We start from the raw sequence: 24,660 nt of genomic DNA, 5'->3' as shown, positions 1-24,660 counted from the left end.
TTCATGAATATTTATTCAGTCCAGCATGTACGAGGCTTCATCATTCTAATTAGCATGTTTTTTAATATTTATGCATTCACAGTCAATATTTGTGTTCGATTGAAAGGGCGCTGTTTATGAACTCACAAGGGCTCTGGTGAGAAATATTATTCAATTTTTGAATGCTGTAAACAAATTATATTTCTAAATTCGCTTGCTTTTGTGTGAATTGTTTCCCTAGATATCATTCTGAATTTTCGAACCACCTACGTTGGGCCTGCGGGTCAAGTGGTTTATGATGCACGCTCAATCTGTTTGCACTACTGTACTACATGGTTCGTCCTGGACCTCATCGCTGCTCTGCCCTTTGATCTGCTGTATTTATTCAACATCTCAGTGGTGAGAATACATATTAACCCTTTAAATACTATAAAATATGATTGTTCTATGCTATGTTATGTCATTTTGTGACTCACTAATATTAGTGTATATTACAGCAGTGGTTTCATGCAGGGTAAACCAAAGTTTAACCAAAGTTCAGATAAATAAAAATTTAAACCTGATTTCCCTTCTTGGTTTTTCAATATTTATCGTCATTTTCATAGTGTAAGGCTGCACTAAATGTTTGTTTATTTTATAGACGTCCCTTGTGCACTTGTTGAAGACTGTGCGTTTGCTGCGTCTCCTGCGCTTGCTGCAGAAGCTGGATGGTTATTCTCAGTACAGTGCTGTGGTCCTCACACTACTAATGTCAGTATTTGCCCTGCTGGCACACTGGTTGGCCTGTGTTTGGTACGTCATTGGACGCAAAGAGCTTGCCAGCAATGACCCCCTGACCTGGGACATCGGTGAGGGGCTGTGTGGTTTCTGTCTGTATTAAGATGCCAGTTAAATATAATACCATTCAAATGTTCAGAGGTCAAAAAGCATTTTATCCTATTTAAAGAAGAGTCTTATGTTCTCTAATGCTGCTTTTATTTTATCAAAAATATAATAAAACTGTAATATACTCTTAAAAATAAAGGTGCTTCACGATGTCATAGAAGAACCTTTCTGGCTAAATGGTTCCATAAAGAACCTTTAACATCTGAAGAATCTTTCTGTTTTACAAAAGGTTCTTAATGGCAAAAGAAGGTTCTTCAGATTATAAAAAGGTAAGAAAGAGATGGTTCTTTAAAGAACCTTTGACTAAATGGTTCTTTGTGGAACCAAAAATGGTTCTTCTATGGCATCACTATGAAAAACCTTTTAAAGCACCTTTATTTTGAAGATTGTACTGTTAAATATGATCACAACTTTTTATTTAAATATATACTCTCAAAAATGCTGGGTTAAAAACAACCCAACTTGTCGGCGCCGATAGCCTTGTGGGCAGCGCGCCGACGTACAGTGCCGTTGCACTCCGGGCGTCCCGTGTTTGAATCCCGACTCGAGGACTTCTCCCGATCCTTCCCCCATCTCTCTGTCCCACATTGCTTCCTGTCACTTCTTAGCTGTCCTTTCATAATAATAATAAAAGGTAAAATGACCCCCCCAAAAAAAAAAAAACAAAAAACAACCCAACTTGGGTTATTTGGCAACCCAGCGCTGGGTTAATAGGGGTTACTGGGTTGCCAAATTGTGATGTATTCAACCCAGCATTAACCCTGGTTTACGTGTAATCTAGATACACTGTTTCTGTTCAAATTAAAGTGTAAATATACGCAGAAAACGTATCTGTGTGGTGCGGCTGACACAGAACGGCATACGCAGTTTGCATCCAGCGGATACTCTCCAAAATGGCGCTACGCTGATTTGGAGGAGATGAATTGTTGAATAAAATCGTTATCCTCGTCACTTCATAAAATTCAGATTCAGAACCACTGATGGCAGATGGACTATTTTGATGATCTCTTTCATACTTTTCTGGGTCTTGACAGTGGTATTTAACCTGGCAGTCAGTGGGACAGTCACAAGCCTCCCGGTTTTCATCCAAAATATCTTAAACTGTGTTCCAAAGATGAACAAAGCTTTTATGGGTTTGGACCAATGGAGGTACTGATTAATGATAGAATTTTCATTTTGATGTGGAGTAACCCTTTAAGTGCATTCATCCGTTCTCTGTAATCACTTTTCACCAAAATAGTGCTAATTTTTGTGCCAGCGTGTCACTGAAATCTGAGCCGGTGATGGGCTGCTGTTCGCCTGGGGAATTACGAACCTTGCGTTTCACTCGTAGCTGAAAGATACTGTGACTGACTCCATAACCTGCCCATAAACAACCAGTACTGAGATTTGACAACATATTTTACCATCAAATTAAATTAAATGCAGTATTATAATGAATAAAATCAATTTATGTTATGCAAGGTAAAAGGTGTTTCCATCATTTGAAACAACCGCTGCTGACGCAGCTGACCGACAACTCGTCCTGGTATGTTGCATTCCATAAAATAATATAATTTAGAGCACAATAAAGACTTTATAAATGAAATAAAATGTATACAAACCCTTATTACGCTGAAGAAAGACTGCGCTCTGACTGTAACTCAGCAGCTGGGTTGTTTCATCAGAGACAGGCTCAACCCAGCAGTTGTGTGGAAAAATTAGCTAGCAGTTTAGTTACAGAAAAACTACCCAGCACCTGGGTAAAAAAATATTAAAAATAACACAATAAAATGACCCAACAACCTGAACCCAGCATTTGGGTTAAAAAAAATAACCCAGCGTTTTTTAGAGTGTATATTTAAAAATTATATTTATTTTCTGTCATGGTAAATTTTCAGCATCATTACTTCAGTCTTCAGTGTCACATGATCCTTCAGAAATCATTGTAATCTGCTGACTTGATGCTCAAGAAACATTTGGATGGTAGTGCATGTCAGTTGTTAAATTTTTCTTTTGTGCTTTTTTACCAAATGTTTTAGTCAATATGATGTTGATGTTTGAATCCCTTTTTTTTTTTGTCTATTTCCACTGTTTCTGTCCCCTGTAGGTTGGCTACAGGAGTTGGGTAAGCGTCTGGAGACTCCTTACACAAATGGTACAGTTGGCGGTCCATCTTTGCGCAGCGCCTACATCGCTTCGCTCTACTTCACATTGAGCAGTCTGACTAGCGTCGGGTTCGGAAACGTCTGTGCCAACACAGACGCTGAGAAGATCTTCTCCATCTGTACCATGCTTATCGGGGGTGTGTTCATCAGCTCATTTCAGGCCTAATGTATAATTAACTTGTTTGTAGGTCAAGAGAGCCTCGTTTTGGTAACCATATAGTTTCATTTCAGAAAGTTCAGTATCTAATTTAAGATGTAGAACATATTGTTCACTGAGATGATTCAGACAGCCAATTATTCAAGACTCCCTCGCTAACTCGCATTCTTCTCACAGCCCTGATGCATGCGGTGGTGTTTGGAAACGTGACAGCCATCATCCAGCGCATGTACTCCCGCCGTTCGCTCTACCACACGCGTATGAAAGATCTGAAGGACTTTATCCGTGTGCATCGCCTGCCCCAGCAGCTGAAGCAGCGCATGCTGGAGTACTTCCAGACCACTTGGTCTGTAAACAATGGCATCAATGCCAACGAGGTGAGACCCTGCAAACCAAGCCATGATGTGATACTTGAGCCGGGGCTGTGGAGCATATGACTGCAGTGTTTACACAATGACATGACAGTTTAATTCACTTGCTTTATCTTCAACATTTAATCGAGTGGAGGCTCAGGTCGGCTCTTTGTTTTCATATAGAGCGTTTTTGAATTAAGTGTTCTATGGCGTTCAGTACAGTACAGTATTAAGGGTTATATATAGAAACTTAATTAAGTATTTTTTTTAAGTGTGTAAAAGCCCCCATCAGAGTTTGATAACATACTAGTACCATCAGATGGAGAAAAATTCACAAGCACAGATCTGGGTCACATCTACTTTCAATGGACTAATTATAGCTTTCTGAGACTTACACCAATGCTGAATACTGTCATTGTTATAGCGGTGATAATTGGACTGCCCACAATGAAAAGACCCATATCTAATTAAAACAGAAACAAGATGATCTTGAGTGCAGTGTTGGGGAAGCTACTTTAAAATGTAAAAAGTTATAAGCTACTAATTTAAAAGTAGTTAAACTAAAGTTAAAGATATTCTTTTTAAAATCTATCTATCTATCTATCTATCTATCTATCTATCTATCTATCTATCTATCTATCTATCTATCTATTTTTCTATCTATCTATCTATCTATCTATCTATCTATCTATCTGTCTATCTGTCTATCTGTCTATCTAACTAATTATCTGTTGGCCGATCAATAGTTTTTTTTTCTTATTTTATTAAGCAAGGATGTATTAAATTGACGAATGTTAAGACATTTATAATGTTACAATAGATTTATTTCAAATAAATGCTTTTCTGTTTAACTTTATATTCATCAAAATATTCTGAAGAAATTGTTCCAACAAAAATATTAAGCAGTACAACTGTTTTCAACACTCATAACAATAAGAAATGACTCATGAGCAGCAAATTAGCTTATTAGAATGATTTCTGAAGGATTATATGACACTGAAGACTGAAATAAATTAAAAAAAACATTTTAAAATATAATCAAATAAGATTTTTTTATTTTTCTTTTTTAATAGAAAAGATATTTTAAAATGTAATAATATTCCACAATATTACTGGCTCTTGCTGTATTTTGAGCAGCCTTGAGCATACATTAACATTAAAAAATCCATACTGACCCTAAACTTTTAAATAGTAGTGTATATAAAGAAATCATATGTATATATCAGAGTAGTTCTTTATATGGTAAAAATAATTTGATGAGATTAATACAGATTAAAGATAACTAGGGCTGGGTGATACAGGAAAAAAGATTTTTTACCATTTGAAAATGTAACTACAACATGATTCACATAACTTTTTCCCTGTAGTTAAAGAAAATTCTAGTCCAAGTGCACCACAAATTAAGTTGTCAACATGATGTAAATGCACAAATCACTTGTTAAATATCTTTGCAGAAAAGATGCATAAACTACAACTACATTTTGTACAAACTTGTCTTGTACATATTATATGTTCAGAAATAATGCAAGGAAAATGCTTTGAAAACAATCTCAAAGGTCAAGGTCAATTCAAATTCAAACTGACTGAAGGTATAACACCAATAGACTATTAGTAACTATAAATCTTCTATAAAAACAATGAACAGCAGCTATCAGCCTGTCACCATGATACAAACATGAAATATCAGACATGCAGTAGTAGTTTTTTATTCGATTGCACTGCTTTTCCATTGTTTTTTCTGTATTAATGTTTGACTGTTACATTCGCGTCTCTTGCAGCATCTCACGCATGGAAACGGCAGTATAAAAACGTGCCGCTCAAGCTTAAAAAAAGTTCTTGCATGTTTTTCCTATTCCACTGCCTGTGTGGCATCTTTGTCAACACAAAATCACATTCTGTGTGAATGACACCTATAGCGATATGTGTGCGTAACGCGCAGTTAATCATGTGTTGTTTTTTTCTCTTTGTTGTTAATTAATCAATCAAATCACCCAGCACCCAGCCCTAAATATAACAAATAAAAACAGAAAAAACTATCTAATTTCTATTTTTAAGTTGGTAAACTGCAGCATTTTGGTACAAAAAATAAAAACTCGGTCCTGCTTCAAAATGCCTCTACACACCTGCTGGAAAGTTTCTAGCATGCCTAGTTAAGAGCTTGATTACCTGGTTCAGGTGTGTTTAATTGGGGTTGGAGCTAAACTCTGCTCTCCAGAACCGAGTTTGGGCACCCCTGAAATAAATGAACCATCTGAACTGATTGACTGAAAATGAATCTGACTTTTCCAGTGATAAACATGAGAGAGGACTGTTTAAAAGAGTATGTTTCATTATTTTTTATTTTGCTTAGCTGTAAAGCTTTATGTGTAAATCAGTGTTAGGGCAAAATTAGCGTGTTGCGGTAAAAGCTACATAATCAGCTACAGTCACACCACTAAAAATGAAGTTTAGTTAGCAGCACTGCTACTTTTAGTTAGTTACTCCCGAGCACTGTGTATTTGTCGGAAGAAAAACAACTGAAGTTTGCCCAAGCTCATTTACACTCTAATCTGTCATGTTACTAATTTATGCAGTGATTGAAAACACCAAAAAAAACCACTGCAAACCATTCACAGGAACACCCTTCAAACAGCTACTGTACACTGCTGATATTGCATCATGTTGAGATCATATTGAAAAACAGATTCTGATCTATAAGTGGGATTACCTCATTTTATACTTGAGTAAAAGAATGACAGTGTTATAGTACAGTAACTCTTTATTTTACAACTGTAAACATAGGCTGCATCCGAATCCTTAGCTGAGTAGTTGCCTCGTTGCTCTATTAAGTAGTAGCTTTGCAGGCAATATAAACCAATGCGATGTTTGCATTGATGATGTTTTTTGTGGGCGCAGCCTATCTGGTGGCAGAAAATGAGAGTTTTCAAGTAACTGTCTATTCCAATGATTATTAATAAAGAATTAAAAAACGTAAATTTGAGTTTATATTTCAAAATTTTGACTTTTTTCTTGCAATTCCAAGATTATACCTCACAATTCTGAAGAAAAATCAACTCGTCATTCTCTCTTTTCCCCTCGGGACATAAGTTTATATCCCACACTTCTGACTTTTTTTCCTCAGAATTGACAAACTCGCTATTGTTGAGTTAAATCGAGTTATAATGTCAGAATTAGGAGATATAAACTTGCATCTGTGAGAAAAATAGTCAGAATTGTGAGATAAAATAGGTAAATGTTATGTAAAATGTTACAGGTTTAACTAGTATTTCATGTTGCAACTGTAGGGCTAATACAATATGTCCTTTATGAACTGCATATGTGACCCTGGACCACAAAACCAGTCTTAAGTAGCACGGGTATATTTGTAGCAATAGCCAACAATGGATCAAAATTGCAGATTTTTCTTTTATGCCAAAAATCATTAGGATATTAAGTAAAGATCATGTTTCATGAAGATATTTTGTCAATTTCCTACTGTAAACTTAATTTTCCATTAGTAATATTCATTGCTAAGAACTTCATTTGGGCAACTTTAAAGGCGATTTTCTCAATATTTTGATTTTTTTTTTTTTTTTTTTTTTGCACCCTCAAATTCCAGATTTTCATAGAGTTGTATCTCAGCCAAATATTGTCCTATCCTAACAAACCATACATCAGTGGAAACCTTATTTATTCAGCTTCCAGTCAATCAGTTCAGATCACTTTCAGAAAATGGATCATTTTGTGGTCCAGGGTTACATATGTGAATATTATGTAGATCTATTGTTAAAATCAAATTTGTGCTTTAAAAGTAGAGTAATCATAGCAGGTTTAATCAATAGTCTGTCCATTTAAACATCTGCGTTTAGCTTCAAATGGCATCTTTGATGACAGTTTTCTATATAAATGATTTGCATTCCGATTCTGACATCCAAAGGCACAACAATACATTTTTCATTTTATTCCATGGTTTTTACCCATTTCTCTCCACTTGTTAACCAGTGTTTTTCTGCCACCACAATGCGCGCACAGCTGAAAATGGCGTAACTGTGATGTCTACTCCAAATTGGTCTATTTATGCACAAAGGTACCTCCAGAAACTGATTTCTGACAGACGTCTGGGTTAGCATAATAATTTAATGATGCGCAAGGGAACTTTGTTGATAGTATTAGATTTTCACAAAACAAATTTCTTGCTAGAAAGTTCAAAAGATGCATTTACACACCAAACGACCAGCTTTAAGAGGTCATCTTTGTTTTTGTTTTTTTATCTCAGCTGTAACTGAATTGAATGCACCGGGGAGTTTGATATCATTAGCAGCACCTTCACATCTATACTCCCTTCAAAAAATAATCAGATGAAAGTTATCTCAGTAGACAGGATGTGACATGATTATTGGATTCGGACATGCCTTGTTACCTTTTTTTATCTCTGTATCCTGCATTTCATAGCTTTAAGATGCAGCCATGATGTTTACATCACCCCATGGCATTGTGGTTAATGTCCATCTTTCTTCCTGTCCGCTAGCTTTTACATGACTTCCCAGACGAGCTGCGGGCAGACATCGCCATGCACCTGAACAAAGACATTCTTCAGCTGCCACTCTTCTCCTCTGCCAGTAGGGGGTGCTTGCGTTCTCTATCCTTGCACATTAAGACCTCCTTCTGTGCACCTGGAGAGTACCTCATTCGGCATGGAGATGCTCTGCATGCTCAACACTTCGTCTGCTCAGGGTCTTTAGAGGTCCTCAAGGACGGCATGGTGCTGGCCATACTGGGTATGTTCCACAAACGGTATAGATCAACGCCCAGAAAATGCTGGTTAGGGATGTTACCAAACACCAAGTGAACTGACTAACCTTATAGGTCTAGTTCACCCAAAAATGAGAACTGTGTCATTAATTACTCACTCTCATGTCATTCCAAACCCATAAGACCTTTGTTCATCTTCAGAATACAAATTAAGCGTTACGTGGTAGTCTCGTGAATGCATGTTGAAGACTGACATGGAAGAGAAGACATTGTTGAATAAAGTCATAATTTTTGTTTTCTTTGCGCACAAAAAATATTCTCATAGCTTCATAACATTACGGTTGAACCACTGATATCACATGGACTATTTTAACAATGTCCTTACTACCTTTCTGGGCCTTGAATGTGTCAGTTGTGTTGCTGTCTATGCAGGGTCAGAAAGCTCTCGGATTTCATTAAAAATATCTTAATTTGTGTTCTGAAGATGAACGAAGGTCTTACGCGTTTGGAATGACATTAGGGTGTAATTAATGACAGAATTTTCATTTTTGGGTGAACTAACCCTTTAAACGGTTGCATCTTGTGACACAAATCTAACCAGTTTCTTGCAGGCAGTGCTTTCAGTCCATTTAGATCCAGCAGGCTAGATCTCACTAAATCAATATATTAAAATAATTAAATGTTAGTGCCAGCTGTTGTGGTTGATGCAGCTGTTTTCAGCTCAAACCAAATAAATAAGCATCTGGCAGTTGAACCGATAGACTGATAGATAATTAATTAAAGTGATAAGCTTGGTTCTACAAGTGTTCTGTTTATCTTCGCGCAGTTAAATCAAACAACAGCTTGTCTCGTGTGTACTAACATGTTTGTCTGGTGTACAGGTAAGGGAGACCTGATTGGCGCTGACCTGCCTGGGAAGGATCAGGTGATCAAAGCTAACGCAGATGTAAAGGCTCTGACCTACTGTGATCTACAGTACATCAGCGTCAGAGCGCTGCAGGAGGTTCTAGAGCTCTACCCAGAATACGGCAGCCGCTTTAATGAGGACATACACCACAACCTCACCTACAACCTCAGAGAGGTAAAGTGCATTACACACACAATATAAATAGACAGTCATACGAAATACATGTTATTTTTTATTAAGTACTGAACTGAACAAAAACGCTCCGGTTACTGACGTAACCTCAGGTCCCTGAGATAAGGGAACGAGTGTTGCGTAGACCACTTTGGGGGAAAACTCCTGTTTTACTCTGTACTGAAGCCTGATTTGTTCACGTTTGTGTAGCTGCACAAACCAATGGTGCTTTAGCCCGCCAGAAGAAGATGAAGAACCATCTACTCTCTGAGCCCAGTCCTGAAGCACTAAAAAGAGCCTTCCAGAAAGAACCCACTCTTGAAGGGCGGGGATGTCCAAGTTATAAAATCTGGCAAAGGTAGATGGCAGCGACCAACTGGCGGACACACAAATCTTGTCAAAAGAAATCCCACTGGACCATGCCCAGGAGGAGGCCATTCTTCTTGTGGAGTGGGCCCTTACTGCTATCGGGCATTGTAAGCCTACTGCGGCATACGCCAAGGCTATAGCATCAACTATCCAGTGGGAAAGCCATTGCTTTGAGACCGGCAACCCTTTTTGGCTGCCTCCAAAGCAAACAAAGAGTTGCTTTGACTGTTGAAACAGTTTAGAGCGCTCCAGATATATTTTCAATGCCCTGACAGGACAAAGCATATTAGGCCCCTCCTCACCTTCTGCAACAGGGAGCGCCAAAAGGGTAACCACCTGGGCTCACCTGTTTGCTGGCGGCACTATATCCACTGCAACTTTAGCAAGCAGTGTTTGCACTTCCTGTTGGAGAACGAGAGCTTTATTGTCCGAGACAGAAGTTTGAATAAAACCCCTAGAGCGAGGCGGCCATGGGCTTCACTGTTTCTTCCTCCGAGGCAACTGGGAGGAGAGAACGTGAGAGGCAGTGCCATCATCATAGAGGATGGCAAACCGCAAAGAGGCAGAGCGAGACACACACGCTCTCATAGCGAGAATAGACTGTTTCCGTGAGCGCAGCCTCAGCGTGGGCATGTCCCAGGCATACAGCGCGCTTAGATCCAAGGCTGTCAGCGATATGAAATCATCAGTGACAGCCTTCCAATTCGATCCTCCTAGAGGGATTGAGCCGCTCAATGTAATGAGGGGCGTTTTCTCTCTTTTCACGTGTAAAACACGCCGGTGGATCAAAGTGCCGGGGGGAGAATGAGCATGCAGGCTTGTTGTCGGTGTGCAATCACGTAAACACGATTTCTCAACTCCGTGACTTCATCATTTCCTTCTCAGAGCTTGCTGAGAGAAGATGAAATAGATGAGCGGGTTGCCTTCATTAAGAAGTGAAAGCAGCCTGTCATAGTGAGCACAGCTTCAGTGACGCACAAACAAATGCAATGCTGTCAGTGATATGAAGTCATTGGTGACAACATTCTATTCTGATCCACCCAGAGAATGGAGCCACTAGTAACAAGGGGCGCTGATCCGGTGGATCAAAGTGCTGCAGGGAGAGTGAGCACACAGGCTTCAGCCGGCATGGGATCACTCAAACTCGATTGCTCAGTCCCGTGACTTAGTTGTTTCTTTCTCCGAGCTCACTGAGAGAAGAGAAATGGGAGAGCGGGGCTGTCTTCAAGAGAGGATGGTCCGTGAGCACAGAAGAGCGAGATTCATGCTCTGGTAGACAGCATTACATCTAAGTGAACACGCTCACTGCCCTTCTGCATCATGCAGAATTCCTGCATGAGCCACACTCGCAACGCAACATTTGAAACAACATCGCCAGTAAATAGCTCAGAAATTTGCTCTTTTAAGTTTTGGATGGCCACAGGAGAAGGCTTACTGCTTCTTCCACTGCCGGGACTCTTCAACGGCAGCAAGCAGCAGGCTAAGCTTCTTCCTTCTTCGGCTTCTTGATTGCAGAGTCAGCGAAGCGATGATCCTCGTCGCTTTAGTCGAATGATCTAATGCGAGGTTGGCTCCGCCCTTTCTGGTGGGCTAAAGCGCCATTGGTTTGTGCAGCTACACAAACGTGAACAGATCAGGCTTCAGTACAGAGTAAAACAGGAGTTTTCCCCCAAAGCGGTCTACGCAACGAGAGAGACCGTTCGAAAGGGAACTTATGCTTTTGAGATCCATCTTTTCAACTGAGAACAACTGAGGGACTCACATGCAACTATTCCAAAAGGTTCAAACACTCACTGATGCTCCAGAAGAAAAAATAATGCATTAAGAACCTGGGGGTGAAAACTTTTGAACAGAATGAAGTGTACATTTTTCTTATTTTGCATGATTTATTTTTATTTTTTTCACTTAGTACTGCTCTTCAGAAGCTACAGAAGATACTTACATGTTTCTAAAAAGACAAAATAAGTCAAATTTGCCCTGATCGTCAAATTCAAAAAGTTTTCACCCCCTGGCTCTTAATGCATTGTGTTTCCTTCAGAAGCACCAGTGAGTGTTTGAATCTTCTGTAATAGTTGCATATGAGTCTCTCAGTTGTCCTCAGTGTGAAAAGATGAATCTCAAAATCATACAGTCATTGTTGGAAAGGGTTCAAATACACAAAAATGCTGAAAAACCAAAGAATTTGTGAGACCTGAAGGATTTTTCTGAAGAACAGCGGGCAGTTTAACTGTTCAGGACAAACAAGAGACTCGTGAACAAATATATACAAAAAAAACTACACAGTGGTGGATCATTCAAGTAAATGAAGTGTATGTAAACTTTTGAACAGGGTCATTTTTATAAACTGTTACTTTCTCTTGTGGACTATATGTAAACGTCTTTTATGTGAAATATCTTATTCAGGTCAGTACTAAATAAAAAAAAAAAAAAAACATGTATTTTGTATGATCCATCTTATTTTGGTAAAATAATTAATATTTTGCAGATTTTGCTAAGTGTATGTAAACTTTTGACCTCAACTGTATAATACCTGAATATATACTTAGCATCTCAAAGCACTTTACAGAGTAAATATGCGTAAAAATAAAATAGAATAAAATAAAATTAACAATAAATCAACAATGAATAACACAATCAACAATAAGCCAATGTAAAAAATAAATAAATAAACAGGCTTTTGGCAAGTGTGTATTTGTGTTCTGTTTGAGCTTGAGTCATTATGGTACTCAGGATTTTCTTTTATCTCAACAGGGCCAAGCCAGATTCTCTCGCTCAACTCGACTCCCACAGGTAACAAGCAGATTTATCACACCCTTCTACAGTGCTGTCCAAAATGCTGACTTTTTTCCTGTTCTTTTTAACCTTTCCATTCACACTCTCATGCTTACACACATGCGCTGCCATACCCACACTTATCAAAAGGCTACCTTACATAAGCTCCCAATTATTAGTCTCACTCTGAACTGCAGATGTGTATGTGTATGTGTGCGACATCAGAGTTGGCAGACAGCAGCTCATCTGGATGTGCCTGAATCAGGTGAATTAGCAATCTGTTTGTGGCACTGACCCTCTGTCTCATTGCTGTGCCAGCTGTCTTAATGATCAGAACAGCTACACACACACACACACACACACACACACACAAACCAGAGGAAGTATACAGAGTCACACACACAGAAGAACACGATGACACGCACACGGCAGTGACTCATAAATATTTCGAGTGTTCTTTCCCAAAAGCAGAGAGCATGAACCCCCACACTGTAAAAAGTGAATGCTTCATAGATATTTAGAAATAGAAGGCAAGCATTTTTTTTCATGGCTTTTTTTTGAGTTCAGTTCATCTGTTTAATTAAGTAAATCTTTTGAGTACATTTTAGATGTCAGGTTGCCATGACTTATAAGTTGCAATTACTGTATCAATTATCTATTTGGATTAGATAGCTCTTATGACAGAGTTCTGCGCAAATGTTCTCCATTGTGAAGTCTCTTATGGCAGCTGCATTTATTTGATGAAAAATACAATACAAACAGTACATGTGAAATATTGTACGATTTAAAATAACTGCGTTCTATTTTAATATATTTTAAAATGTAATTTATTCCTGTGATCAAAGCAAAATTTTCAGCATAATTACTTCATCATTACTGTCACATGATCCTTCAGAAATCATTCTAGTATGCTGATTTGCTGTTCAATTTATTATTATTAATATCAATGCTGAAAATAGTTGTGCTGATTAATATTTTTGTTGAAACTGTGATACATTTTTATTATTGAATAGAAAGTTCAAAAGTAGTGTGCATGTCATGGAGAGCAAAGTGCTTAAACTATCCTAAAATTTTAACTAAACAGCATAACATAAATATTCCACATACAGTATATTTTATTAAAAATCTAATATATATGGAAACCTGTTTCCATCACTGAATTTATGAATAAAAAAGGTAATTGCAGCTTTTTCTTGCAATTGCGAGTTTACATCTCAGTTTACATCTCACAGTTCTGACTTTAAGTCAGAATAAACCTTGCAATTGTGAGTTTATATCTCACAATTTTGAATTGTGAGATAAAAAGTTCCCATAACATCTGTGGCGGAAATTGGCTTCCATAAAAATATCTAAGCAATCATTTTGATAAATAAACTCATCCTGATTTCACCAGACAACATGTTATAAAACATGACAACAAAGTCAGCAACAACAGTGCAATATTCAAGAGGCAGTATTTATTTTTCACACACAAATTCATGCATTTCCTGTGCTCTACAAATGAACTAAAAGCAATTAACTTTCAGCCTTAAGGCTGTAATTATGACTTTTCACATTCAAATATATTCTGGACTGGTTAATATAATAAAGAAGTAATAACATAGCAACCACCTACACCCCATTTAGGCTCTTTTCTCCACCCCCTTATATTACATCTAGGATCGCTTTGATGATTCCAAGCTGCCGTTTATTGTGGAGGCCGACCAGGAGGATGATGCTGGACACGACCTGGGCAGGAAGCCCTTGCTCTCTGGCTTGGGCTGTCCTTCATCTCAGTCAAATCTGAGCGCCATGTTAGGGGAGGAGTTTCGGCACCTTAGCATGCTCCGCCTCTGCAGATCGCCCATTAAAAGCTCCCGGGTACAAAGCCCCTCTCTTCAGATGCCACCGCATGAGGAACTGTCTCCAGCTGCCGTTCCCGCCCCAAGAATAGACAAGAGCTCCTGCCACAGACCAGCCAAGCTGCTCATTCCAACCCTAAATTGTGTCAGCCCACTGGACCTGAGCCCTCGGTGAGTCTGCTTTAACTGTATTTACAATGGTATTACTTCTAGAAGGAGGAAACATCCATATAAAAATATTGATACTGAGAGAAGATAATATTGATTATTAATGCACTAGTATTCTCTTGTCTGTCCTGTAGGGTTGTCGATGGAATCGAGGATAACGAACATGCTTTTCACTTCAATGTTGAGCACAGTGAACCATCTCCTAACACAGAGGTCAAAGGTGAGGTGGACCTTTCTTAAAGGTGTAGTTCACCCAAAAATGAAAATTCTGTCATTAATGACTCACCCTCATGTTGTTCCAAACCTGTAAGACCTTCGTTCATCTTCAGAACACTAATTAAAATATTTTTTTAAGAAATTTGAGAGCTTTCTGATCCTCCATAGACAGCAACACAACTGACATGTTCAAGACCCAGAAAGGTAGTAAGGACATCGTTAAAATAGTCCATGTGACATCAGTGGTTTAATTTCAATGTTATGACTCTCCTGCATCAGCAGCACCACACGCATGTGCCGTTGTGTTCTCGTGAACACTTGTCAAAGACTGACACAGTAGAGAAGAAATTGTTGAATAAAGTCATTATTTTTGTTTTCTTTGTGCGCAAAAAGTATTCTCGCAGCTTCGTAAAATTTTGGTTGATCCACTGATGTCACATGGACTTAACAATGTCCTTACTACCTTTCTGGGCCTTGAACGTGTCAGTTGCATTGCTGTTTATGCAGAGTCAAAAAGCTCTCAGATTTCATCAAATATATCTTCATTTGTGTTCTGAAGATGAACAAAGGTCTTATGGGTTTGGAACAACATGAGGCTAAGTAATTAATGACAGAATTTTCATTTTTGGGTGAACTATTCGCTTTAATATTAGACCGGTGCATTATGGTTTAGATCAGTGGTTCTCAACCTTTTTGACTCTAAGTCCCCTAGTTGTCCAAAACAATTCCACCCCCCCATCTAAATTTGTAGAGAATCCCTGGTTAAGAACCACTGATTTAGATTTACTGTATAAGTGTTGTTGTATAAAACACTGTGTAGGACAAAATTATTGGCACTATGTCAAAATTCTAAGAAATAATTGCTTTTCAAGCATATATAGTAATCACACTTGCAACAAGATAAAATAGAGAAAAGTTGACTCAGCCTTTGTGTTGTGTGTCACACGGAGCATGGAGAAAAGAAAGAAGTGTAAAGAGTTGTCTGTGAATTTGAGAGAAAAAGTTGTGGAAATACATGGACAATCTCAAGGCTAGGAGTCCATCTCCAGAGATCTTAATGTTCCTGTGTCCACTGTGTGCAATATCATTAAGAGGTTTACAGCCCATGGCACTGTAGCTAACCTCCCTGGACATAGACGGAAGAGCAAAATTAATAAAAAAATTACAATGAAGGATTGTCCAAATAGTGGATAAAAAACCTGATTAACTTCCAAACAAATTCAAGCTGATCTGCAGACAGAGGATACAACAGTGTCAGCTCACACTAACTGTCACCATCTGAATGAAAAGGGACGTTATGGTAGGAGACACCACTGCTGACACAAAGGCATAAAAAAATAAAACTGGATTTTGCCAAACCTCGATCCTTCTGGGAGAATGTACTGTGGACAGATGAGACAAAAGTAGAGCTTTTTGGTAAAGGACATCATGGCACTGTTTACAGAAAAATAAATAAGGCCTTCAAAGAAAAGAACACAATCCCTACAGTCACACATGGTCGAGGTTCAAAGATGTTTTGGGGTTTGCTTTGCTGCTTCTGGCACTGGATGCCTTGACTGTGTGAACGTTATCGTAAAATCTCACAATTACCAAAGAAATTTTGGGCACAACGTAGAGGCCATTGTCAGAAAGCTGCATCTCCACTAGAGGTCATGGGTCTTCCAGCAGGACAATGACCCGAAACACACCTCAAAAAGCACTCAGAAATGATTACAAACAAAGTGTATGAATCTGAATCCCATAGAACACCTGTGTAGAGATCTCAAAACAGCAGTTGAGAAAAGGCATCCTTCAAATCTGAATGTCCTAAAGCAGTTTGCAAATGAAGAGTGGTCCAAAATCCCAGCAGAGAGGTCTAAGAAACCCATTTATGGTTACAAGAAGTGACTGATTTCAGTTATTTTTTCCAAAAGGGGTGTTACCAAATATTAAGTTAAGGGTGCCGATAATTTTGTCCAGTGCATTTTTTGGGTTCTGTGTGGAATAAAAAAAGTTTTTTGTGTGTGTTTTTCCAATGCAAAAAAATAAATAAATAAACGTGTGAGTACCAAAACATTTGTAACTGAAACAATCTTCTGAGAGAAGGGTTGCGTTTTCTGACAGAATTGCAAGGGTGCCGATATTTTTGGCCATGACTGTACATTGTATGGGTTAAAATTATCGAGTTTTCTTTTATGCCAAAAATCATTAGGATTTTAAGTAAAGATCACGTTCCATGAAGATATTTTGTAAATTTCCTACCGTAAATATTTAAAACCTTAATTTTTGATAAGTAATATGCATTGCTAAAAACTTCATTTGGACAACTTTAAAGGTGATTTTCTCAAAAATTTTCTCAAAATTTTTGCACTTTAGATTCCGAATAGTTGTTTGCACTTTTAGATTCAGAATAGTTGTATCTCAGCCAAATATTGTCCTGAGGTAAAAAAAAAAAAAAAAAAAAAAAGAATGCAATATCAGCCAATCAAGATTCATAACTCCCAGGCCTGTCAAACTGACCATTTCGCTAAATATGTCAGCACGCTGTTCATGTCTTCAGTGTACTATTACATTATTAGGGCAACTGCATGCACAATCTTACACCTATTATCCTTAATAACCTGACAGCTTGTGAGGTCATGTACGCACTTAAAATAGTGTTCTTTTATTAAATAAACGTCAAAAATTGTTTAGCAATTACTGCAATGTTCCTTTGGATATAAACACATTTATTGGCATTCTGGCAGCTTATTCAGTTTGGACATTTTATTCGATTGCTACAGATGTACATGTACAGTAAACACTCATTATGCACATGTAGGTCACCGTTAATTGTACTCCTACTGTCACTGACAAACACAAATACATAATTGCTATTGGTTCACTTCCACTGCAAAATAACTGAGAAAAGCTGCTGCACATTCAGTCATTTTAGACTGTAATAATTTATGCAATATTTATAATAAATAAATGGTACATTGTGCATAAAACATTGTCTGTTTCTTACTTCTTTTGGTTCTTTTAGACCCATTTCAGGTTGGCGCAAACCTTCTCCTTGAGACAGAGGAGGTCAGACAGAGTCTCCGTCAACTCAATACAGAGGTATCAGGATAAACTCACAAGAAAAATACATATAAATAATATTTTTTCTTTATATTAAATAGTATTTGTGACAGTTAGCATTATTTGTCATTCACTAATATTCTGACATCAACTTTTGATGTTTGATACGGTTTCAGATGAACCACTTGAACCAGGAAGTGTCCTCACTGACCAAGGAGCTCCACGAAATGATGCAATTCCTGCATACGCACGTGACCCCACCTCACTTCGCTTCCTCTTTCAGTCCCTTCAGCTCTTTCAGTTGTCATACATCATCCAACTGTACCAACGTCGCTTCCTCGACCGCCGACTGGCCATCTAGGCTGGCCTACAACATGTCTGCAGGTCCTTGCCTGCAACCGGAGGTGTCTCTGAGAGATTCTTTAGGATCCAGACACACGTGCATTTGCAGCGGGAGCCACAGCCAAGAAAGAGGCTCTGTCTTGGGGCAGGAAGGGGACATAGAGCTGCTCCATCAAGCTCCCAGTCCTCACTCAACTTATTTTCCATGCTGCCCTGACCAGGAAAGGGTTGCCACATTAGGCGTAGAGAGTCAGCAAAACTCATATCAGACTTCTAAAACCACACCCAACTCTCCTTACCTAGGACATCATGTTCCCCGCAATGGCGGGTCACTTTTAGGCTTGGCGGCATTTCCGTCAAATGTTTCGGTTCCTCAGGTTAGGAGTGGAAGTCCTGGAAACACATTATCTCTGTGCACCCACAACATCCAGAGTCAGTCGCATCCATCTTTAAATGCACAGATGACCTCTGACCTGCATACCAGGGCGCCCCCACCCATTCATTTATCGGTTACACCAACCGGCCCATCGGAGCCTCTTATAGCCGTCAGTTCGCTGTCGCATTCTGGGATTTGTAGTTCCAGCCTACTGCATTTCCCCACAGGTCCGAGACAGAATGACCTGGTGGGATCGAGTCCTGTTCACACACTTGAGCCCGTTGTATCATCCAATGGAGAGAAACAGGGGAAACCAGGACTTGCTGGGGAGCGACACAGTGACTGAGCCGTCGCTGAGCAGGAGTGATGGACATATTAAGAGCATTCTAACATACTCTTTATCTACTGCATGGATAATGCCCCCATTTTAGCCAAATGCAATGCATTGTGGGAGCCGTGTATGTGGGTTATGCTAGACACGCACGATAATGTGCAAAACCGTGCCTATTGTTTCAAAATCGCCTCTTTTTCGATTCAAGTAGGACTTAGAGGTCTGTGAGTCATGCCGAATTGTATTTAGGTTAAATCTGTTTCCACTGGTTGGTTTCGTTTTATTCCATATGGCCTGATTTTACACTGGCAGTTTCACCGTGTAGGTTTTGCATAAGACAGCGTCCCTTAGGACTTAGTCATAGATTACAAAGAGCCAGAATTTACAGGCTGTTATCACACTCCCATCTTTTTCAAAGCCTAATTTTTAAACACTTGTACCTAATGTCATGATTAAATAATCATGCATTTTATTTCCCTGACATTTTCAAGTGTGTTAAAGGGATAGTTCACACAAAAATCTAAATTCTGTCATTTACTCACATTCTTTCTCGTAGCAAACTTGTACGAGCATCTTTCTTCTGTGGACCATAAAAGAAGATATTATACAATGCAAGTAAGTGGTTAACATAACTCTTTGGTTACCAACATTCTTTAACATAATGTCTGAGGCCTTGTCCACACTAATAGAAGGTTTGCACTTACGTCACAATTTGGTCAGTTACCCAAGTGTGCGGCCATATTGGAGATACTCGGATGTAAACAAAAGCATGGATTGCACGGTTCATGTACTACTGAATACGTTCTGCTAATTAATGCTGTCTAAACCACGGAAAAACGTGTGGAAGCTGCTAAATCATATAGAGAAGCACTTAGTAGGCAGGAAAGGGCGCAATATTTTGACAAACTAAAGTTAACAGGTCATAAATTTGAAAACACTGTTCTCGCATTGTAGTGTGAACTGTGAAAACTGAGGCATCTTTTGAAAACGATGACGCATGTTTAGTCATGTGACACATTGTAGAAGTAGATGTCTATGTTTATATACCCATACTGAGCCTGTTATGTGCGATATTTACTTTAACACTGTTGCTACAGATGTGTTGCTACACTCCTCATATCACAGTCCTGAAAAAATGACAGAAAATTTACCCGTGATTGCTGTTTGTGGAAAATCATGAGGGCAGTTGTGTTTTAGTTCAGACATACAATCGGGGGTGAGTGGGACCTGGACGCCTCAATGAATGGCGAGATATTTTCCTAAATAAAATGTCAGAAGAACTGCACGAAAACGTATCAAATCTGTTCCATCTGTATTGTCTCATTAAGCTTTTTTGAGGCTTTACGCATGCGCAGTAAAGCGAATTCAATGTTTTCTGATGCTAGTGTGGATGGAGAGTGTCATCCGTTATCAAATGTATCTGGATTAACGCAGATGTAGCCAAAAACGCAGTTTTAAAACGAAAACAGACTAGTGTAAACAGGGCCTGAGGCTACATTTACACTAGTGCATTTTCATTTTAAAACGCATAACATTTGCTATGGTTACACTCGTGGTTAACACTACCCTAGCGTGTTCGACCCTCGAAAATGGAGACTTTTGTAAACGCTGACCCCGTTTTAGTTTGAAATCTTTGGGGTTGCGTTTTAGTGTAAACGGACCAAAATGGAGACTTTTGAAAACGATGGCGTGGCTGCTCACATTCACTCTGCGTATCCTTAACAAATGTGTAAACAGTGGCTGCGTCCGAAAGCCTAGACAGCTGACTTGCTGCCTCACTGCCTTATCAGTCATGTATGACTTTGCAGGCAATGTTTTTGCACAAAGGCACCTCATGAAACTAATTTCGGACAGGCTTCTGAGACAGCGCAACGGTTTAATTATCTATATCAAAATAGAACGAATTTTAATGATAACTAAAATATTTAGATACTATAATATTGATTTCTCGCTAGAAATAACATCAAAAGTGCAAAAAGTTAGTCAGAAATATACATTTACACACAAACTGACCACCAAACGCAACTTTCAGATGCCTTTTTTTTTTTTTTTTTATCTCAACCGTCACGGCTCAACCGAATGGAATGCACAGAATTGTGGGATATCTAAGGCAGCGAAGAATACATCTATGCTGCCTTCAAAATTCGATCAGAAGAAGGTACCTCCGGAGACAGGAAGTGAAGCAGAATTTGGATTCGGACGTGCCTTGATGGCTTCCTGCCTTGGAATGCTGCCTCCGAAGGCAGCATTTTAGAGCTTTCGGACGCAGCCTTAACATCATGCTCATTGTTGTACCCATAGATATGTATACGTAGATTTCTCATTCAACCTCTTCAAACACTTAGACGCGTCCGCCATCTAAATAATAAGGAATCTAACTCCACATACAACATATGGTTGTACCTGCATGAATGGTCATGTGACATGCGTTTTCAGTTCCGTAGACGCAGATCGTTTTTGAAATGCGGTGAAAACGCTAGTGTAGATGAGGGCCGTTTTCATTTTAAAATGTCGTTTTTATAACGAAAATGCACTAGTGTAAATAGGGCCTAAATAATAGGGAATCTACCCCCTGGTGAAAAAACCAGCATATGCTGGTAGGTATGTTTTGATGCTGGGATGCTGGTTAGGTAGGTTTTGATGCTGGTTTAAGCTGGTCCATTGCTGGTTTATGCTGGTTGTTTGCTGGTTCATGCTGGTCCTTGACCAGCAACATGACCAGCAAAAACCAGCAAAGTACCAGCTTAAACCAGCAAAGAGATGAGGATCGTTTTCATTTTAAAACGCCGTTTAAAAACAAAAACGCAGTAGTGTAAACGAGGCCTCAGTTTGAAAACTTGCGTATCAGTGTAAACGGACCAAAACGGAAGCCTTTAAAAAAAAAATTAAAAATAAAAGAGCGCGCCTTCGTTTTTAAAAGTCTGCATTTTGGTCCGTTTTCAAGGCTCGAAAACACCGGAATAGTGTAAACGACAGGCCTAACTGTAGCAAAAGATATGCGTTTTAAAACAAAAACGCACTAGTGTAAACGTAACCTGAAATGAAAGTAAATAATGGCAGAACTTTAATTTTTAACGTGAACTATTTCTTTGAATTGTGATCTCACGCAGACTATTTATAGAAGCATGTGCAAAGCTATATAAATTTATTTTTGTTGCTAAGCCTCTTTTCTTTATTTTTTTCATTGGTGGAAAGAATATTGGAAAAACTTGATTTATTTCTGCTCATATATCTTTTCTGGGCCTCTTTCATACCTGTACTTTTAAATAAATCTTCCATTTCCTTATCTCTCGACTGTGCCTGACTAAATTAAATGACTTGGGGTTGTAAAAAATACATTTGCCTGTTGAAAATGCCCTCTTCGGGGAATAAACCACAAATCTGTTTGCCAGCCATTCCTCATTTAATGAGGAGATTTGATTGGCCCATTACATGTGAAACCAGGCTGTCCTTCCTTAAATGAAAAAAAGCAAAAACATTGTATTGGCAGTTAATTAGGCTGCTTTGTGGTCGATAGCGGCAATATTTTTAGCTCCTCAGTCCTTTTAGGCTAATCAATTTAAAAAAATAAATAAATACAGATACAGTACAGTGCTGTCCACTAATACTGGCACCCTTGATCAAAATAAGCAAAACATTCTTTCATCCAGCACATCCACAAAAATATAACTTTAATTACTGGTATGTATAGGAAACTGCCACACAGAGAGACTATTATGTGAAATGATTTGAAATTGACATGGTAACTGTTGTTGTTTTATCCAGCTGATGTGACTGCAACATCAGAATACGCTTAACCCTCACATCTAAGTAAAGAAAAATCCAGTTTAAACAACGCATACTGAGGCGGCTATGCTGCACTGATCTTCTCCAAAGAGATGTTTCTTTAGACGCCCACTATCTTGCTCTTTCTGTCTACATCAGGGCTCCAGACACATCATTAGCCGCAGGAGGCTACCCACACATGCTGCTTGGTTGTGGGATAATCTTACTAACAACCTGTTATCTCTCAGCTCCTCCCCAGGCCGATATATATGCCTCATGTCAACGTTTCATAAAAGATATCTATTTCTATATCTATATATATCTATATGTATCTTTTTCTGCTGTTTTTATTTGATATGTAGCTGGAACATTGACTGACAGGGCCGGTATGCGGTCAAATAAGGTATATAGTAAGCCTGTTTTTTCAACAGAGTGCCAATCTTTTGGCCATAGTGAAAGAAATGTGCTTTATATTCATATACTGAATGCACAATATTTCTCAGATAATGAGTAGAAACAGTCGCTGTATGTGTCTGAGTAAAATTTAGCATGGTTATTAATGGCATAAAGCAGTTGTTGAGATTATGGCAGCATATGTGTACTCGCCACCTACGCACAACTTTAATGACACACTGCTCACTGATTGTTCTACATATACCACTGGGCAGTAATTAGCAGGTTTTGCATCTAACACTCTATAGAAAAGATCTGATTTAATTTGACAGCAATATGAGAGCGGGAACTATAAATAAGGTAAGTTTGTAGGCTATTGAAACATACAGTATCAGATATGTATAATAAAACTCTTCTAGGGCATCCTAAATTCAGTGTTTTTCAAGCGGAGGCTTGATCAAACTTCTATGGTACATTCAGAACAAAAGCTGTCATTGGAGTGGTACCCTTTTAAAATACTAATACTAATAATATTTAGACACGTATGTATACCTGAGGTACTAATATGTACCTTCAAAGTATTAAAATGCACTCCTAATGGATAAATAAGATACAAAAGTGTACCTTTTGAAAAGGTACCACCCCACTTTTGTACCTTTTTTTCTGAGAATGTAGAATTCCACATTTTTAAATTAATAAATTGTTATTAATAATTGAAGTGTTCAGATGCAAAACCAGCTAAAAGCCATCTCGGTCAAAAATGAGATAATGATACTGAGTGAATGCTCTCGACACATATTATACGTCCATCAAATATTTTTCTTCAAACTCGCTAAAATTCCAGCCTCAGCCCAATCAGAAGTACCGGTACTTACATAGAAACCTATACATCTGAGCCTGACAAAAATGTATTTTTTAAAGAAAGATGTCAGATGGATTTAGCTGGTTTTGCATCTGAGCTCTTCAATTGTAAATCATCTAAAACACCACAAAACAACAACAACAACAAAACAAAGCTGGTTGGCTGGTTTTAGCTAGTCATCCAGCCTGGTCTTAGCTGGTCAGCAGGCTGGTTTTAGAGGGGTTTTGGCCACTTTCTTAGCTGGTCAGGCTGGGAGACCAGCTGGAACAACCGGCTAAAACCAGCTTGACCAGCTTAAACTAGCTAAGACCAGCTTTTTTCCAGCAGGGATGTGTCTGAATAACCTAGATATGCTCATCTGAAGAAGAAATGTTTGAACTGATGCTGAAGCAGCTCTGTTGAACAGCTGGAACAACACATACAATTGAAAAGTAATACGTTTTTAAAAACAAAAAGGCTTCCTTTTTAAAATAGGCTACAGTGGTTAACTACGTTAGTTAAAATGAACTAGACATGAAAAAAGTTAATATGTTAATATTATTTAATAAACATGAAATGAGCTAACATGAATTAATAATAAACAGTTGTATTTTTTATCAAATAACATTAACAAACATTACTAAATACTGTAACAACTGTATGGCTATTGTTAGTTAATGTTAATGTTGGTAATTGGATAAACTAATGTTAAAGTGAGACCTTATGACTGACCCTCAATGGTTATGGTTTAAATTGAAAAACAAACTGTTCTTACAACTTACGGAATCACACAATTAATTTTGTGTTTAATTCTGTGTAAATGTAGGCCTCGATGCTATATCGATGCTCCCTGTTACTTTTGATAATTTAAAAA

The 24,660-nt window shown here is 38.4% G+C and overlaps 1 protein-coding gene across 1 annotated transcript in view; it reads left to right on the top strand.

Annotated features, from left to right (window-relative positions):
* Positions 1 to 20,840, top strand: part of kcnh4a (potassium voltage-gated channel, subfamily H (eag-related), member 4a) — a 39,365-nt gene extending 18,525 nt beyond the window's left edge. Inside the window, exons 6-16 of the mRNA XM_051097794.1 lie at positions 221 to 378; positions 620 to 827; positions 2,954 to 3,148; positions 3,346 to 3,545; positions 8,029 to 8,278; positions 9,134 to 9,333; positions 12,451 to 12,489; positions 14,131 to 14,483; positions 14,615 to 14,700; positions 17,701 to 17,777; positions 17,915 to 20,840. Of these exons, the coding sequence (XP_050953751.1) occupies positions 221 to 378; positions 620 to 827; positions 2,954 to 3,148; positions 3,346 to 3,545; positions 8,029 to 8,278; positions 9,134 to 9,333; positions 12,451 to 12,489; positions 14,131 to 14,483; positions 14,615 to 14,700; positions 17,701 to 17,777; positions 17,915 to 18,802 (2,654 nt within the window). The 3' untranslated portion in view covers positions 18,803 to 20,840. The remainder of the gene's footprint in view (positions 1 to 220; positions 379 to 619; positions 828 to 2,953; positions 3,149 to 3,345; positions 3,546 to 8,028; positions 8,279 to 9,133; positions 9,334 to 12,450; positions 12,490 to 14,130; positions 14,484 to 14,614; positions 14,701 to 17,700; positions 17,778 to 17,914) is intronic.
* The last annotated feature ends 3,820 nt before the right edge of the window (positions 20,841 to 24,660 follow it).

Source organism: Labeo rohita, chromosome 3 (genome assembly GCF_022985175.1).
Source record: "Labeo rohita strain BAU-BD-2019 chromosome 3, IGBB_LRoh.1.0, whole genome shotgun sequence".
Taxonomy (NCBI): Eukaryota; Metazoa; Chordata; class Actinopteri; order Cypriniformes; family Cyprinidae; genus Labeo; species Labeo rohita.
This window is presented reverse-complemented; position numbering and strand designations above follow the sequence as displayed.